This window comes from Cucurbita pepo, chromosome 8 (assembly GCF_057944985.1).
Source record: "Cucurbita pepo subsp. pepo isolate OVF chromosome 8, ASM5794498v1, whole genome shotgun sequence".
Classification (NCBI taxonomy): domain Eukaryota; kingdom Viridiplantae; phylum Streptophyta; class Magnoliopsida; order Cucurbitales; family Cucurbitaceae; genus Cucurbita; species Cucurbita pepo.
The window spans coordinates 3,893,578-3,912,170 of record NC_141805.1 but is presented as its reverse complement, the minus strand read 5'-3'; the positions used below and the strand labels follow the sequence as shown (position 1 = coordinate 3,912,170).

Here is an 18,593-nt window from a genome sequence, read left to right as displayed (position 1 = left end):
CATTTCCAATGTTTCTATTGCTTGATAGAACATGCAGAATTTATTATTAATATTGGATAGAAATTTTGGACTATATCGTTTTTCTATTTATTTAGAAATAAATATACAATAATTTTAAAATTTTTTTTTATATTGATATAATTATTAATTTGGATTTTGGGGTATTCTTAATAAATAATAAAAAGAATAATATTTCCATTCTAATTGATTTCATTCGTATTTGATTTTATAAATTTATTCTTAATTTTGAAAATAAGAATAAAAGCATAAAATCATGGATGTCGGAATAAAACAAATCCAACGTTTTATTTTCGTCTTTACAAAAAATAGATTCCCGATTTTGACCTTGAAGCTACAAATTTTATGGTTTATATATTTGTATTAATTCATTTTATATGTAAAAATATATTTTTAAATACATTTTAAAATTGATATTCATTCAAGTTAACTTTTATATTAGTAAAATAATAATAATAATCATAATAATTATTATATTCAAATGAATGCCTAATTTTTAAAATTTATACCCGTAAGGCTAACATAAATTATTTTTAAAACAAAATTTAAAAAAAAAAAATTAGACTTTTAGCATTTTTTAAGTTAAAAAGATATTAATAAATATTTTTAAAATATTATATTTATTAGACATTTTTAAAGTCTAAAAATATTATTTAAACTTTTAAAAGTTTAAGAATATTCTTTCGACAGAGAAGTTTTTGAAAAGGTTAAAATAAAATAAATTTTAAATTGTTATTTTAATATTAATTTATTATATATATTATAAATCTAAACACATAAATAAAAATTATTAAGAAGCCAAATGCACGGGAAGGATCTGGGAACCTCGTGAATTGATAATTTCTATTAGAATTGCGAGCTTGTTTAAGTTAGTCAACGAGAGATAACCTTTCTACTTAATTGCTATATTCGAGTATTTTTCATCATCTCGGCTCTTTCTTTGAGCTCTACTTCTCCTTTCTAGTTCTTTCTGTTCTATCGTTCAAAACAAGATCGTACGACAGTATTATAGCGGTTTTGAATCTGATACTTTTCTTCTTCTAATATCTTTTTCTTTTTAATGTCTTTTTTTTTTTTTTTTTTTTTTTTTTTTTTTTTTTTTTTTTGTTCATAACCCTCTTCCTCTCTGCTTATAAGTAACCCTAAAACACACATCTCTGAGCTTAACTTTCCCATATCTCCTTTTCTATTATCTTCCCTCACCAAACAAACACTTTTTATTTTCACGATGGCGGGTCGTCTTCGTCGCTCGATGTTTCGTCTTTCTTCCATTAAGCGACCTTTTATCCATGGTGGCAGTAATTCAAGACAAGATTCAGGTCGATATCCTTCAACCAGCAAAGAGTCGTCGATGGAACCACGGGCTCGCTCACTGTCGGTTTCACCGAAGAGAGAGTCCGTTGCTGCTTCTCCGACGTACTCTGTGAAGAAGGTTGTTTCACCGTCTCCTTCTCCATCGTATGGAGGTTCAAGTGGAGGAGTGATGAGCTCACAACCGAAGGCTGTAGATGAATACCTTAAGGATAAACCAACTACTCAACCCAGGTTGATTACACTAAACTCAAACACTTCTTCATGTTAGTCATCATCTATATGCTAAGGACCATTCATTGCACGTCAATCGTGGTTTATATTAAAAACAAAATTTGCATGTCGATCTGATTACCATCTATGCTAATAGGTTATGATTTAGGACATATTAGTTTAGTTATGTTAGTTATGTTGATAACATCCCAATTGGTGGGAAGAACGAAACATTTTTTATAAGAGCGGAAATTTCTTCTTAGGATTTTAAAAACCTTGAGGTAAAGTTTGAAAAGGAAAGCCTATAAGAGGATAATATCTACTAGCAATGTGTTTGGGGCGATATAAATGGTATTAGAGCTAGACACCGAGCTATGTGCTGCTGAGTTTCGAAGGGAGTGGACACGAGGCAGTGTGTCAGGACGCTGGGCCCCGAAGGGAGTGGACACAAATTGGTGTGCCAGCAAAGACGCTGGCCCCAAGGGGTGGACACAAAGCGGTGTGCCAGCAAAGACGCTGGGCCTCGAAGGGGGTGGACATAAAACGGTGTGCCAGCAAGGATGCTGGCTCGAAGGGGGTGGACATAAGATAGTGTGCCAGTAAGGACGCTAGGCCCCCAAAGGGGGTGGACACGAGGCAGTGTGCCAGCAAGGACGCTAGGCCCCGAAGGGGATGGATTTGGTGGGCCCCACATCGATGGGAGAAAAAAAATAGTGCTAGCGAGGACGTTGGGCCCTAAAGGGGATGGATTGTGAGATACCAGTTGGGGTGGAGAATAAAGACGTTAGGCCCTGAAGGGGTGGATTGTGAGATCTCAGTTGGGGTGGAGAACCAAACACCCTTTATAAATGTGTGAAAAAGTGGAAACCTTTCTCTGACATACGCGTTTTAAAAACCTTATGGACAAATCTGATAGGGAAAACTCAAAGAGAAGAATACGGGCTAGCTGATATATTAATTAAGTTGACAAACTATGATATATTTAGTCATTTCCTCATATTCTTAACACAGATCACCTGAAACCGAGCCTAAAGCGGTGGTCGGAAAAGCCATGAAGAAAGTGACTGATTCGGATCGTCACGTCGAGTCGAGCAAAAGGACGATGACATCCCACAAGCATGAGCCAAACACAATAAAGATTGCAGGAGAAAATCATGGGGCAGTAATGGAAATCTTCGAGTTAAAAGGGGAAGAGAGAGATATGATAGAGAAGAAAGAGAGATTTAGAAGAACATTAAGCAGCAAGGCCAAGGATCAAAACAAGGAAGGCTCTAAGGAGCAGAGGGGCGAAAGCACTTATTTGAACAGCAATGTTCAGGGCGTAAACAATTCTATTCTTTACGGTGCTTCTTTGGCTCACCATGACCCGGGTTTGCACCACGCTCTCTCCTTAAAACCACGAGTAACCTCATGATTGGGGTCGGGAAATGTAATCACATGATTAAGGATATTTAGTATTAAATTATACTTTACCATATATATCATATTTGATATTTTATTACAGGCAAATATCTAGATATTTGTGTTTATTGTTCTTTCCATTTATTACTATTTTCATATCCTTTTAATTTATTTAATTATAAATAGAGAACTTTCACACACATTTAGGGAGGTGCAGTGGATTAAACAAACATTCTCAACATACAATCATAGTGAAACCTATCTTCTCATAAAACATCATGGCTTTGAACTTTTGAACTCTAATTTCCAGTTCGAGCGAAAATTAGATGTGTAGTATTTCTCTACCCACAGCATACGCACGAACACATGGACCCTACAAGGTGAGCATATACGTGGTTTAATTCTGCCCTTCAATTAGCCATGCTCATGTAGCCGGAACCATGGAGGGAAAAGAGCCTACATAATATCATGGCGTACATAGATATTGTAATGTACTTGTCCGTACTAATCATAACGGAGAAATATCCTGATATAACTCCATCATTTTCATGACATAGCGTACATGCATACATAATACTTGTCATATCTTTCATGATTACAAACCTGGCTTACTAATGCCTCGTAGACATAGAGTGAACATAGTTTTGACGTGGCTTATGAAGGTTCATACATTATAATATAACTTGTAATATAGCATGAACGTGCACACCGCACAAGTCAAACAATCATAAAATCATGATATACTTGTGCTAGCCTGAAACTGTCTTAACAAGATACGTACAATGATTATGGAGTAATGAATAATTAAAACGTGCTAATCGAGCCAACTCGAGCTAAATCGAGCAGAAAAATCAACAAGATCTTATATTATCCAACTATAACACTTCATTTCGAAAATTACTATAGCAATGAATAATTCTAGATCGAAATGTGTTTAGATATCATAAAATGCAGGCCAGCATCGCCCTGAGTGAAGGAAGAGTTGAACAAGAGCGAGTTATTAACACCTTGAAAATTCCCATTCATAGCCATGATCATAATTTTGTTCTTTCCATCATCATAATTTCCTTCACTTCCTTTCTTCTTCTTCATGTTCTTCATTATTTCCATCCCTTCACATGATTCATTAATACGCATCACAACGCCAACACTTTCACCTCTAATGTTCATGGCCTTGCTCAGCTGATGGTGATTAGATTTTGCAGGCTTCGGGATGGGGGCGGCAGTGGCAACGGCGGGCGGTGGGATTTGAGACGAGGCAGTGGTCGGAGTAGGGCGTGGAAGAGAAAAGTAACGTTGCCGGGGTGGTAGAGATGACATGATGAAATGAGAAGTTAAAATGGAAGAATGATGAATAAGATATGTGTGTTATTTTGTGGGTATTTATAGGGCGTTTGGATTAAGGAAATAGGAAGGGGTATGAATTTACAAAGTTTGGTTCTTTTCATTTGGTGAAAGGTTTTAAAGAGAGAGACGTGGGAATAATTCTCTCATACTTTATTATTTTTTTTTTTTTTACCATGAGCAAATATTTGATACCCTTCTAGAAATATGGATTTTCAAAATCTCCTAATTTTCTTTTTTTAAATCTTGTATTATATTTCGTATTTTTTTCATTTTAAATACTTGAATTAAATTAGTTCGAGTAAATCGGGTCGGGAAGAATATGCATACATGCTTCGAAATAAAATTTCGAGTCAATAATTAAAATTTATTGTTGAACTTTATATTTTGTTTAAGAAATGTCTTAAAACGTTTAAAAGTTATTAGGGATATGAATGAAAATTGTTTGTATGTTATTTCAAATATACTCTTAAACATTTAAAAATATATATATATATATATTACTTTTAAAATGTTAGGTATCCACGGCCTTGTCTCGGGGTTCTAGGGAGTGCGAACTAAACTGCAACTCTCTTTTCTCCAACTTAGGAGGTTTGCCCATCTTGTACAGTGGTTGATTAGTGTCCTGAGGTCAGTGCGACCTCACAAGTAAAACTAAGGAGACAGTATCATTCGTGAAGGTTAGCTGACAACCCTTCCACGGGACCATACTTCCACTAAAATCGAGGGTTGCGATCCCATGTTTGTTGGTCAACTATTAAGTCACCCTACGTGGTTCCACGCTCCCCCGCTTAGGGACGGATTTCTACATCCAAGGGGTATTCTTCAGAAGACCCCTTAGCTATCACCACTAAGTTGGGGCATAGGTCACATGTTTGGCTCTGCCTAGCTCAATGATCTCAGTATCAGGGTTCTGTCTCGACGGTACAGTATCAGAGCAGAGAGGGAAGTGGAGGTTCTAGCAACACTATCCACACTAATCAAGTCCTGCAGCTACCTCAGTTGTCTACAGATACCGTGGTGTCATCTAGTTCTTTCTAAGCAGATCTTGGTGGCTTAGACTTGGATTCATTCATCTCTAGAATTCTCGCGCAAGGTCTCACAAACCTATTGTGGTCTGGCATACTAGGGTCTGGGTCCGCTGGTAATCGTTTCGCAGGCCTAAATGCACGGTATTCTAGAGGTATCCCATTCTAGAGTTTTGTCCAGCCTACTTAATCTCAAGCACCCTAATTTAAGCTCGTAGTTTCTTCCTATTCAACAAGAAAGATAATACAAGCAATCATGCACTAGAGTTAACACGCAGCAGTTCATGCAATATTAACAAACATGTTCAACAGGAAGATAACGTCCATCTTCACCCCTAGAGCAGATTGCACAAATTTTCCTTCCTCCTCATGCATACATACATTATCACAATCTCAATCTAAATAGATTTCATAATCGTTCATATCTAGATTCCATTGATTTCCTTAAAGAATTCATTTCCATAACTTTCATACTAATATACTAGGTTCAGCACGCTAGCTAGGTATATCAATTTGACGGAATGCATGCTTATTCCAAGTAGTTCCTACAAGTACTGTTCGTGGGAATCCAAATGGCTTGGTTGTTGCATGCCTTCCTGAGCTCGAATTACTTGCCGGAGAGGATTCTAAAAATTCTGAAATTTCTTTGATAAGTTCTAATTCACATAATAATAGGGTCAGTATTGAAATTGGGACGAAAAACAAGCAAACAAGGGCCGAACGTCTAACACGCGGAGATTCTACTCCCACGTGTTTCAGGGAGTTATGGAGGTTAGGAAACTAAAAAAAAAAGAGAAAATTAATGTAATAATGGTTTGAATGGATAGAATAATCTGAAAATAGGTTTTATTATTAATCACTTTTTTTTTTTTTTTTTTTTCCAAATGGTTAAAACCATTTGAAAATACATCCCATATGAATATAAAATGCTTTAATTATTATAATATCGTTGCTTTATTTGATAATTATTTTAGCATATGACACCAAATAAGAGAGTGGTAATGATGAGGTTGGTCCATTCAGTGCCTGGAATCATGAACAGAATCGGCATGGGTGGGCTTCTTGGTGAAAGCAAGGTGCAGGCCTGGATCACGGTGGCTCAAAGACGAATTGTAGAGAATGGAGTTGTTGACACCTTGAAAATTGCTGTTCATGAACGATTTTCCAGGCATGTTGGAGCTTGATTTGTTTGAATCTTTCTCGTTTTCGCTGCTGTAGCTTACGGTTGGCTTTTTCTTGTGGGTTTCTGTGGCATCAGATGATTGAGTGATGTGCATGACGGCGCCTACGTTCTCTCCTTTGATGTTTATAACATCACTTTGCTGCTGATGCGTTTGCTTCTGCTGGGGTTTGCCTGAGCTGTACTCCGATGCTCGGTGGTCGTTTTTTGCAGGCTTCTCGCTAGTCGTCTTCTGGTAAAGCACGGATTTCTGCTGGACCTGTTTAAGAATATAACATCATAACACTAAGACGTTTTTTTTTTTTGTGAGATCCCGCATCTATTAGGAAGGAGAATAAAACATTTTTTATAAGGGTGTGGAAACCTCTCATTAGAAGACACGTTTTAAAAACTTTGATGGAAAACCTGAAATAAAAAGTACAAAGCGGACAATATCTGCTAGCGGTGGGTTTGAACTGTTACAGTTGGTATCAGAGACAGATACCGAGCTATGTACTAGCGAGGAGGCTGAACCCTGAAGGGGGGTTGACACGAGGCGGTGTGCCAGCAAAGACACCGGGTCCCGTAGGGAGTGGATTCAGAGGGTTCCACATTGATTAGAGAAGGGAACGAGTGCCAGCGAGGATGCTGGGCCCTGAAGAGGGTGGATTGAGATGGTCCCACATCGATTAGAGAAAGGAACGAGTGCCAGCAAGGATGTTGGGCCTTGAAGAGGGTGGATTAAGAGGGTCCCACATTGATTAGAGAAGGAAACGAGTGCCAACGAGGATGCTAGGCCCCGAAAGAGAATGGATTGTGAGATCCAACATCGGTTAGGTAGGAGAACAAAACACTCTTGGTGATGTGTCAACGAGGACCCTAAACTCAAAAGGGGTTGGACATAAGACAATGTGCCAGCAAAGACACTGGACCTTGAAAGGGGTGGATTGGGAGGAGTCCCACATCGATTGGAATGGGGTAGACACGAGGCAGTGTGCCAACAAGGACGTTGAGCCTCGAAGGGGATAGATTGGGAGGGTCCCACATCAATTAGAAAAGTGAACGAGAGTTAGTGAGAACACTGGATCACAAAGAAGGTGGATTGTAAGATCGAAAAGAACTAGACTCTTACATTTTTTATATGCATATACATATATATTATGTATATATATATATTAATTAATTGAGAAAGTAGAATGTACAATGTCTTGGCAGAAAAAAAGTATAGCTCAATTATTAATTAAGAAATATAAAATTTTGAGTCAAAAGGTTAAATTATTATATTATGTTCTTATTAAGAAAAGTGACAAGAATGTATATAAAAATAAATTAAATATAAATTATAATTGAACTAACCTCCGGGGGGCTCCTGGGTCGAACCATTGGCTCAGGTTCATGTCTCTTCTCCAAGCTAGGCAGAGCCAGAGGAGAGAGTGGTGCTTGGAGAGTGGAGGTGGAATATTTATGTTTCGCCGGTGATCGTGGCGGAGAGGTATAGGTAGTTTTGAACGTTTTAGGAGAAGCTAAAGCACTGGTCCGCCGTTCTCCGTCGTAACGGTTATACGTCGGAGGAGGAGATAGTGGCTTGCGGGGCGAAGTGCTGGGGGCAGCCGCCCTATATTTGGGAGAAGTAGGAGGCGAGGGATATTTCCTAACCGGAGATGGGATTCGAGGAGACCTTTCTTTAATAGGAGAAGTTTGAAGAACATTGGCAGTGCGCGGAGGCGGTGGATAAACTTCCGGCTCCGATGCGGCAGCCGGCGGCGGAACATCAAGCCGTGGGGCCGTGCCAGGGCGGGGCAGGGAAGAGAAACGGTTCCATGTTCGACCAAAACGAGGAAGATTTGCCATTACAAAGATTGAAAATTTTTAAAAAATTGGAGAAGAAGAGATGGTTAAAGCTTTGGAGTTTTGTGGGTATTTATAGTTAAACAAAAATTGGAGAAGAAGATGAAGAGAAGTATCAGATTCAAGAAGAGCTACTAACAAAAAAAAAAACCCTTCAAAAGCAAAGAATAATTATTTTAATGGATTCTCAAGCAATCTAAATACGTTCACAAAACTTCTCCCTTTTTTGTCCCTTCTCGTTCACGCTCCTAAATCTGAATATTGTCTAAACAAATCTCGAGTAACGATTATGAATCGTTGATTGACTTTGTTTATAAATGATTAGACTTTGTCGGATGAAAGTATACAACGTGTTCATCATCAGTTTAGAATTTTTTTTTTTTTGTTAGAATTACTTTTATGAATTGATCCACGCTGCCCACTAATTTGAGTTGCCATTTCATATAATAAATCATATGTTTGGATCCAATTATATGAGCTCCGTGCACGTGTATTTTCATTTCTTTCTCTCAAAGGAAATAGAGAATCAAAATTTTTTATTACAATAAAGGAAATCAAAATTTGAGAGGTGGAAACATAGAGAATATATAAGGAATCTTTGCCATGAAGATACTAGCTTATTTGTTTTTTTTAAGATTATTTATCATAAAATTCCAAAAGAAATATTTGTTATTGATATGTTTAGTTTATGAAAAAATTAGACAAAAATTATTATATAATAAGTTTTAAACTTTTTATTTAGATATTATAATTTTAAATTGTTGAATGGAGTTCGAGATGACATCCTCTATCACGTGGTAGCATGTCGTTTCTTCGAGAGACGACATGTTGTCATAGGTTGAAAATTTAATAAAACGATGACACTGAGAGATGGTTGGATCATAAACAAATTGTTCATTGAATGATTAGTTGTATTTAAAGTATAAGATATAAATATAGTGGTAAATCAAACTTATGACTCAGTTGTAATTACGAACAATTCATGAATGATTGAATTCATGCAAAATGGTATGAATCGGCTTATAATTATGATTATATACATAGACACAAAAGTGCAACTCTAGGTCTAACGCCCCTAATTTTTCTTACCCTAAATTAGTAACGTTGCAACATGCATGGTGTAAACACATATCGAATTCTCAGTTCAAAACATAAATAAAGATAACATAATTTTTAACATAAAATAAATTGGAATTAAACACCTATCAATTACTAATTAAATTTAATGTTAGTGCACTATCATATGATCTATCTTGACTTCCTTAGCCTCTCCGGTGTTCACCGTCATTTGGGAGTTTTACCTTCACCTGAAAAATATAAGGGTAGTACGTGACTTGAGTATTTTATGAAATACTCAGTAAGTTAACCCATTGTTGGGGTTAGCAATGCAATCACACACATAACATGATTGAAACATATCTTAAAACTGTCATATGACCTTGGACTTTTTTTAGTTCCAGGCAGGATTGAATGTCTAGTACTTCTCCACACACGGCTCACATACGCGCACATGGACCCACCAGACGGTCTCGTATATGTACCAAATGGCCTTTTTAACGGTAAGATCACTTACCTGATTAACTTAGGTCAGTGTCATCAATTTATCCTTAATGAAAGTTTGATTATGTCCGTTGAAATTCAAGTCAACCTATATGAGCCCATGACATTGGTTTTATCTTCAAACTTCTTCAAAACTATTTCTCTAATTTATCCTTAATGTGGTAAACTTCATAAAACACGAGAGTTTTTGCATGAGTAAAGTCTTAGAATGTTTATATATATTTATACGGAATATAATAAACGAAATATAAAAGAATATAGAAATTAAGAAATTATAGACTATAGCATTAAAAGATGAAATAAATATTGAACTTGTGTCATATATTTTTATTCATATCGATTATAACCTTAAATAAGAGTCCAAGTAAATGGCTTATTTCTTATAGTTAAGTACTTCACCAGCCATTATCTCTATGCCTTGTAACTCTTACGCCCATCAACAGCGGCTCCGTCGCCGTCCGCCGCATCGGCAAACTTAAGATGCAGGCCGGGATCACGGTGGCTACACGACGAGTCGTACAGAACCGAATTGTTTACACTCTGAAAATTGCTATTCATAAATGCAGTCATCGGCACTTTCTTCTCTTTCTTTTCCTTCTTTTCCTTCTTTTTCTTCTCCTCCTTTTTCTTCTCCTCATTTCCATCCCGGCCGACGTCGCCGCCTTCTGTTTCGTTCTTTCTTACGGTTTCTCCGCCCAAACGGTGGCCAACCGATGACTTATCTATTTCCATGACTGCACCCACGTTATGTCCGGCGAGGTTTATAGACTCCGCTGCCTTCTGCTTTTCGTGTGGCTTTCCCGAGCCATACTCCGATGGCCGATCAGACTTCACCTGCTTCTCAACGGCCTTGTTGTACACAATGCTAGGCTGAATTCTATTATTGATCGTATAAATAAATATTTTTTTTTCAGATAAATCAAATATCTTGTATCAATTTATTGCTCTAATATCAGATATTAGCACTCATAATAAAACATAAATTGGTTTGAGTATTTGAAAACTATTAAATTTACTAAACTAAAATTAATTAAGCTTAAACTTTTTTAGGTAATTTATGTTAGACGAACACGACTCTCCACAATGGTATGATATTGTCCACTTTGAGCATAAGCTCTCATGCCTTTGCTTTGGGTCCCCAAAAGGCCTCATACCAATGGAGTTAGTATTCCTCATTTATAAAGGCATGATCATTCCCTAAATTAGTCGATGTGGACTTCCATCATCCAACAATTTAATACCTGGGTTGAGTGGTAGTTCCATTAACGGCGGTGAGCTGGGTAGGCGGTAGAGTGAGAGGTGGCGGCGGCGGCGATGTTGGCAGCGACCTTGACGGCGACTGAAGTGGGGATGTTTGGGCTATCCACCTGTGGGGATATTTGTTTGCAGGCGAAAGCGGAGGCGATAGTTGGTCCTTCGGCGGCGGCGGGCTGGGCAGACGTGTGACGGAAGATCCATATTTTGGCGACGGAATGGGTGACGTGGGTTTCTTGGCAGGAGAAGGAAGCCAGGTGGGGGATGATTTCAAAGGAGAAGCCGGCTCCGGCGATGGCTTATACTTAAGCATCCTCCCCCGCGAAGGACGTTGTCGTGAACGGCCAAAGGGAGGAAGATTTGACATAGTGTTTTGGTAGCTAACAAAATGAAAATCCAAATAAAATATGAAATATAATGAAAAGCCTTGTCTTTCTAATTTATTTATATTGTGGGAACTTTTAAAATTATAATACAAGATCAAATTATTCTTTAAAAAAATAATAATCATAATCTCAATAACTTCCTTCATTATAATATGAAGAAAAGAATCTGAAATAATCCTATTTATTAATTTTGTATTCAATTATTTTCTTTTTCCTTAAACTACAAATTTAATCTTTAAAAAAATTCATTTTCGTTTTTTTTTTTTTTTTTTTTAATTTGAGAAATATGATGAATAATGGTGAATAAAAAATGGAAATAAAATAAGAATAATAAGAATAAAATTATGTTCTTAAAGTTTATGAATGGATTAAAGTTGGCCACCATTAATTGGAACAAGGAATAATCTTCTATCCTTTAAACAACATGCAAGTTATTCACTTCAAATAAAAGAGTAAAAATAACATTTTTCAAATTTATTATTTTATTATTATTTTCAAGTTAACAACATTTCAAATCGTACATTTTCAACCGTGCAGTGTCGTGATCTTAACATGCTTATGAGAAGAACCCAAATTACGTATTCATTTTTCGTCGAACTTATATAGCTTCGTCAAACCTTAGACGAGGTTTGTCTTTGCCAACCAAACACAACTTGTGCACAATCCAAACTTGTTCGGCCACACACACCGCCTATGCATGCTATGTTCAATCATCTGCAACCCGACCGACTTGCCTCTACACTAGGCCAAGTCATTCGATTTGACCTTGTCTTTATTTGAGGTCAAGGTCTCTCAATGCAACATCGTATCTCAACATGATTTAGGTTTCCAATCAACATGACCATCATATCTTAATGACATCCCGAGTGTATATGTCTAAACCATTTGATTTTTTTTCTTTTTAGTTTAACAATGTAAAAGTAGGAATTCAAACATCAAGATTTTTAATTGACGATACATATAAAATATTGACCCATCATAATAGAGAAAAAAAGGAATACACAAATAAATTTAGCAATTGATTCCATCATTTTTTTTTTATTTGATTTGTGATTTGTTAATTTTTTTTGTTTTGTTTTTTTTTTTTTTTGTTGAACACAACTCTTTGTGGGAAATACTAGCATAGATCAATAAAGAAGAGATTTACAAAACACTGGTAAACTACTCCTTTGTGTTGCTTGGGATTTATTGGGTTGATGAACTAAGTAAGGGGAGGGGTATTTAAAATGGATGATAATCAATTTCTAAAATTTCTAACGTTGTTCATAGATATCTAAATCATTTACCTAAATTTATTCCTAAAATCCCTAAATTATTTTTCTAAATTTATTCCTAAAATCTTAAATAAGTTTTTTTTTAAGATAAATATAGTCCCTCATGGTTGGGCTTAACCTGGGTCAGTGATGATATTTTAACACTCCTCTCATCACTAGTCCTCATTCGCTGCACCACAACGAAAGCTCTCATGTGTGCAAGTATTCAGCTTTTTTGTAAACAAGTCTACCACTTGGTCATCCGTATTCTTCCTTCAAGACTGTCTCTAATAAAATGACAGTGCACCTCCAAATGCTTTGTTCTACCATGAAACATCAAATTTACTACTAGACGAATCATAAATTGGTTGTCGCATTGAAGTGGTATCGAATAGTCAACTTTCTGGTGTCAATCTTTCATCAGAAGTTTCAGCCATGTACATTCCTGAGCTGCTCTCGCCGCTGCTATATACTTTGCTTCTTTACTTGACAATGATTCAGCTGGTTGTCTTTTGTTACACCAAGAAATTGTTCTCGAACTGAGCTTGAACACATACCCAGTGCTTGATCTTCGAGTATCGTGATATCGTTTGACATATCTCAAGGTCTGTCAGGCCGCATCCAAATGAGGCTTCTTTAGACTTCGCATATATTGATTAATGACTCCAACTTCATCTTCGAATCCATTTGGTTGGTTCATGTAGATCTCTTGGTCCAACTCTCCATGCAAGAAAATATTCGCCACTGGACTAAACGTTTCATCATAGTCTAGTCCATATTGTTGACAACCTCGAGCTACAGGTTGAGTCTTGTATCTTTCGATTGATCCATCCGAGAGACACATTATTTCGTAAGTCCACTTGCAAGAGATAAGTTTGGTATCTCTTGGTCTTGACACTAATTCCTAAGTTTCATTTTGTTCCAGGGCTGTAATTTCTTCCTCCATCGCTTTCTGCAAAGCTGAGTTTTGTGATGCTTCTTCATATGTCTCCGGCTCATTAACTTTGTCTTCTATTGCGTTGGCATACTCTGGATTTGGCTGTAGGAGTATTTCTGAATGTATGAGTTGTTGAGATGTCATTTTATTTTCACTGGGTTCGCTTGGTTGAGTCACTTCTTGTTGGAAAATAAACTTAAATGTTTTTTGTTTTTTTTTTTTTTAATATAGTCAAAACGATTTAATGATGAGGGCATAATTATCTCCGGTAGCAAATAGGGGAGAAATTTACTGAAGGGAAAGTAAATGGGTGAAAGATCGTGGGTAGTTAAAGCCAAATTTGGCTTCAAGAAATGCTATAAAGGGCTCATGTATTCAATGTAATTGTGCAGAGAAGAACAACAAGAAGGAGAAGAAAAACATTTACGGTCTGAGTTAGTGTGTAATCTCTCTCCCCTTGCGTCACCTCCTTTAGTTATCTAAACGAGTTAGATTCAGAGCGAGCGTTTTATTTCGAGGTTGGTATCGGAGCAATTTTAGCTTATTTCTACAAATTGGTATCAGAGCGATTTCAGTTCTAACAAATTGGTATCAGAGCCGATGGCGAACATGATGGGACAAATGCCGCTACCACGATTGACAAAGACGAACTACGAGAATTGGTGTAACGCCCCTAATTTTCTTTAGCCTAATTAGTGACGTCACCCATGCATACTTATCTCATTAAGCGGAAGCTCATCATAAATAACCTTGAAATAGTCTTTCATAAAAATTCATGAATCCAAAACAAAACCTAAACTCCGAAAATAAACCTTCAATACTAAATTCAAAATAAATCCAAATAAAACGATACTCAATCCTATAACTTAAAACAGTCTAATAAAAGTAAGCTCCTAAAAATATCCCGTCTCCAACTTCTCCAACTTCCATGGTGGCCTCAGCTCTGCCGTCAACCGTACATTGGCGCTTTGCCTTTACCTGAAAAATAGGTAGCACGTGGCTTGAGTATTTTATGAAATACTCAGTAAGTCACCCCACTATTGGAGTTAGGAATGCAAACACATGCAACATATGAGCGGGACCTAACTTTTCATAAACTTTTCATAGCCTTGGGCGCTTTTCTATTCCGGGTAGGGTTGGATGTGTGGTACTCCTTCACACATGGCCCATGTACGTGTACATGAACCCACCAGGCGGGCTCTTATACGTACCCCCTGGGCCTGACTTGGTCGGGCACAACGTGTTACACGTAGTCGGACACCACAGAACAGAAAAGGGCCCGCATGATATCATGGCGAACATAAATATCGTATTTCATTATTTCGTATCATAAAGGGGAAGAATACCGATGCACGTGACATATATATATGCATGAGGTCCCTTAACATATCTAACATGGCATTACATAAGCAGTGCTAACATCGCATTTACATTTCTTACATCATATGACATCTCACATGACTTACATTACATGGCATATTACATAAACATTCCAGTTGCATAAACATCTCATGACATGACTCGATAATTCTACGTGTATCTATGGCATCAATCAACATATTCATGGCATATAATACTAACATCTCATTCATGACATAACATAAACAGTCAACAGTCAACACAAGTTTATACATCACATAATATACACAATCTACTGTCAACACAATCTATACATCACATAATCATATCACATAAATATGGTGCGTGCAGGGGCCATCATACAACATGTAGTAAGCTAACTCCGACAGTAAGGTCACTTACCTCGATGGTCTTGGTTGAAGTTACTCACAACGAGCTAATCCCAGTGGTTAAATATGTCCTATGATAACCACATAAAAATTTAGAACCTTTCATAAGGTACCCTAGCTAAACCTCATGCTATTTATCAAATAAACCCTCGACCTAATCTGTCTTTAACGTTTATGAGCCATACTGACCTCGGATGGTAAAACTAAGGGCAGAAACGGCTTCGGAACGGCCAAAAACCTTGGAATCGATATATTATAGTGATACCGATTCACCAAGCTGAGCTGCCGAGCCGACCAATTAAGCCGCCAAGCTGAGCTGCGGGATTTGACGGAGCCGAGCCGCGGGTTTTGACGGAGCCGAGCTGCCGTACACGTCAAGCCGAGCCGAGAGCACGCGTGCGGAGCCAAGACCAAGGCTGCAGCGTGCGTCCGCATTGGGCCGAAACGCACAGGGCCCACGCTCGTTCCGTGGGCTGGTCCAGAGGCCAAACGTGAACCCGACCCGTTTTCCTTCGTCTTCCTTACCCAAAATCTTGCGAAAACCCTAATCGTCGCTGCGCCGCCAACGATGACGTCACAACCCCGATTCCGACGATGCAACGACACCCCTCGCCTATTCCGACCGACGCGCAACGATATTCAACACCAATAGCCTCGGTCGCTTCTCCCTCCGGCCACTCACCGAAGAAAATCCAGCAAACCACCTCACACGTTTTTTCCTGGCTAACCCTCTCGATTTTTCCGTACTCTCAGACACCCTCGAAAACCCTAAACGTTTGGAGAGCAAAAGTTGTTTCCAAGGAAGGAGGAGAGTTGTATATGAGAATATAAAAGGTCTTTATGACTTTTCTATTACGGTAGTAATTTCCTTGCTAGAAATCATATCTCTTTTCCAGCGACAATAAATGCAGCATAATATCTTCTCGTTTTGGCAGCAAAAATAAAATCTTAGCATAAAATCTAAAATAAATAAAACAAAATTTTGAATCCTTACAATTGGAGCATCAAAATGAAAGCTCTTCTCGGTTCGCAAGACGCATGGGAGGTGGTCGAAGACGGTTTCGAAGAACCGTTTGATACCACGGGTTACACGGTGGTGCAAAATAAGGCTCTAAAGGAATTACGGTCAAAGAATAAGGCAGCACTATACATGCTGTTCCGAGCTGTTGACGAGTCGGGCTTTGAGAAGATTGCAAGGGCAACTACTTCACAAGAAGCGTGGGACACTTTAGAAAAGGTGTTCAAAGGAACCGACCGAGTCAAGCAGGTGCGTCTCCAGACTCTGCATGGCGAGTTGGAGAGCATGAAGATGAAGGAGTCAGAAAATGTATCTGACTACACTACTCGTGTACAGATCATGGCGAATCAGTTAAATCGGAACTAAGAAATGTTACCCGAAACGCAGGTTGTGGAGAAAATCCTGAGGTCATTAACAGACAACTTCGAAAATGTTGTTTGTGCCATAGAGGAATCGAAGAACCTGACGAAGTTCACAGCCGATGAGCTTGCCGATTCTCTAGAGGCACACGAGCAACGTAAGAAAAAGAAGGAGGAACCACTCGATCAAGCACTTCAGACGAAGGCAACAATAAAGGATGGAAAGTTCTCTACTCACAAAATTTTCGAGGTAGAGACAGTGGAAGCCGCTGGAATGGTCGGGGTGGTCAAGGCAATAGTCACGAAGAAAACTACCAGGAGAAAAGACTATCGAGTCAAGAAAATTGGCGTGGAAGAGGAGGTATTCAAAGGCGCGATCAAGGATACAATCCCTGATGGTGTTAATATAACACATGCGGAAGCAATTTGGATCTTTGGCACTTTTAGAACATCCATTATAGTAAATAACTAGCATGTTCATAAGTATTAAAACTTAATTAGTTTAGATACTAACCTTTTGTAGTTCAAACTCCTTTTTCCTCGCGAATCGGTTTCGAACCACTACTAGTGTCTTCTCCACTATCCTCCGGTCTTAGAACGAGATTGTGGAATCCGGTGAATGACTAAACTTGGGAGAGATTTTGTATATATGAAGAGGGTGTTTGTGAGAGGTTTTTCTCAAGGTTTTTCACCAAGAAGAAGAAGATCTTCCATATACCATGATCACTCTATTTAAAAAGTCATGTTCGTGCAAATTTGAGATCACCAAATTTTGACACTTAAAATTCCACTCAAATGTTTGGGATTATGTGGCAAGCATGCATGTTTGAGTTAACCAAATTTTGACACTCAAAATTCCACTCAAACTTGTGGGGTTTATTTGGCAAACATGCAAGATTGGTTAAACCAAATTTTGACACCTCAAAATTCGATTTTTTCATTAAATGAAGTCAACATTTTGACTTTCTTCATTTTAATTTAACAATTAATTTGAATAATGAATTTCAAATTAAAGTAACATTAAATGATTAATTAAATTATTTAATTAATATTTAATATTAATTCAAATGCCAATCCTTCTGACACATAATTGATTAAGATATTTAAATCTTATTTAAATATCCAGATTCTCTCTTTTTGTTTAATTCGTAAATTCCCTTATTTACTAAAGAAATTTATTGAAGGGAAAGTAAATGGGTGAAAAATTTTGGGTAGTTAAACCCAATTTTGAACTCATGAAATGCTATAAAAAGACCTCATGTATTCAATGTAATTGTGGAGGGAGAAATAACAACAAGAAAGAGAAGAAAAACATTTACTGTCTGAGTTAGTGTGTAATCTCTCTCCCCTTGCGACACCTCCTTTAGTTATTTAAACGAGTTAGACTCAGAGCGAGCGTTTTATTTCGAGGTTGGTATCGGAGCAATGTTAGCTTATTTCTACAAATTGGTATTAGAGCGATTCAGTTCTAACACTTCTTGCTCACCAACACTAGTGTCACTTGAATCTTCAGGCACATCAACACTTAATCTAATGTGTACAGTTTGCTCCCCCATCTTCCGTCGAAGAATCTCTTCAGTTTGCTCTCCCGTCAAAAGAATTTCTTCAATTTGCTCAAGGGCTGGTAATACTTTCTTCTCTGAGGGTCACCCCTCTTCCATTACACCACTTTGATATTCAATCATGTGGTTTGAGTATCCTGAATCAATGATTTAATCATTTTCATAATCGATATGGTCTCCCATCATAGCCATGA

At 37.6% G+C, this 18,593-nt stretch overlaps 3 protein-coding genes and 1 long non-coding RNA gene across 4 annotated transcripts; 1 reads left to right on the top strand and 3 right to left on the bottom strand.

Moving 5' to 3' along the window:
* The first annotated feature begins 1,152 nt into the window (after window positions 1-1,152).
* Window positions 1,153-3,059, top strand: LOC111800588 (uncharacterized). Its single transcript, XM_023684355.2, has 2 exons — window positions 1,153-1,563; window positions 2,554-3,059. The coding sequence occupies exons 1-2, from the start codon at window positions 1,247-1,249 to the stop codon at window positions 2,954-2,956; spliced, it is 720 nt and encodes a 239-aa protein (XP_023540123.2). The 5' UTR covers window positions 1,153-1,246; the 3' UTR covers window positions 2,957-3,059.
* A 3,172-nt stretch (window positions 3,060-6,231) lies between these two features.
* On the bottom strand, window positions 6,232-8,373 carry LOC111799644 (uncharacterized). Its single transcript, XM_023683067.2, has 2 exons — window positions 7,831-8,373; window positions 6,232-6,754 (listed from the first exon to the last, which is right to left on the bottom strand). Exons 1-2 carry the CDS (start codon window positions 8,323-8,325, stop codon window positions 6,335-6,337), a joined length of 915 nt encoding a protein of 304 aa, XP_023538835.2. The 5' UTR covers window positions 8,326-8,373; the 3' UTR covers window positions 6,232-6,334.
* A 1,804-nt stretch (window positions 8,374-10,177) lies between these two features.
* Window positions 10,178-11,551, bottom strand: LOC111786815 (uncharacterized). The gene is made up of 2 exons (XM_023667035.2): window positions 11,124-11,551; window positions 10,178-10,759 (listed from the first exon to the last, which is right to left on the bottom strand). The coding sequence occupies exons 1-2, from the start codon at window positions 11,501-11,503 to the stop codon at window positions 10,294-10,296; spliced, it is 846 nt and encodes a 281-aa protein (XP_023522803.2). The 5' UTR covers window positions 11,504-11,551; the 3' UTR covers window positions 10,178-10,293.
* A 2,966-nt stretch (window positions 11,552-14,517) lies between these two features.
* LOC147791379 (uncharacterized) lies at window positions 14,518-16,275 on the bottom strand. The gene is made up of 3 exons (XR_015422321.1): window positions 15,650-16,275; window positions 15,474-15,531; window positions 14,518-14,690 (listed from the first exon to the last, which is right to left on the bottom strand). It is a non-coding gene; the product is annotated as an uncharacterized LOC147791379 (long non-coding RNA).
* Window positions 16,276-18,593: the final 2,318 nt, after the last annotated feature.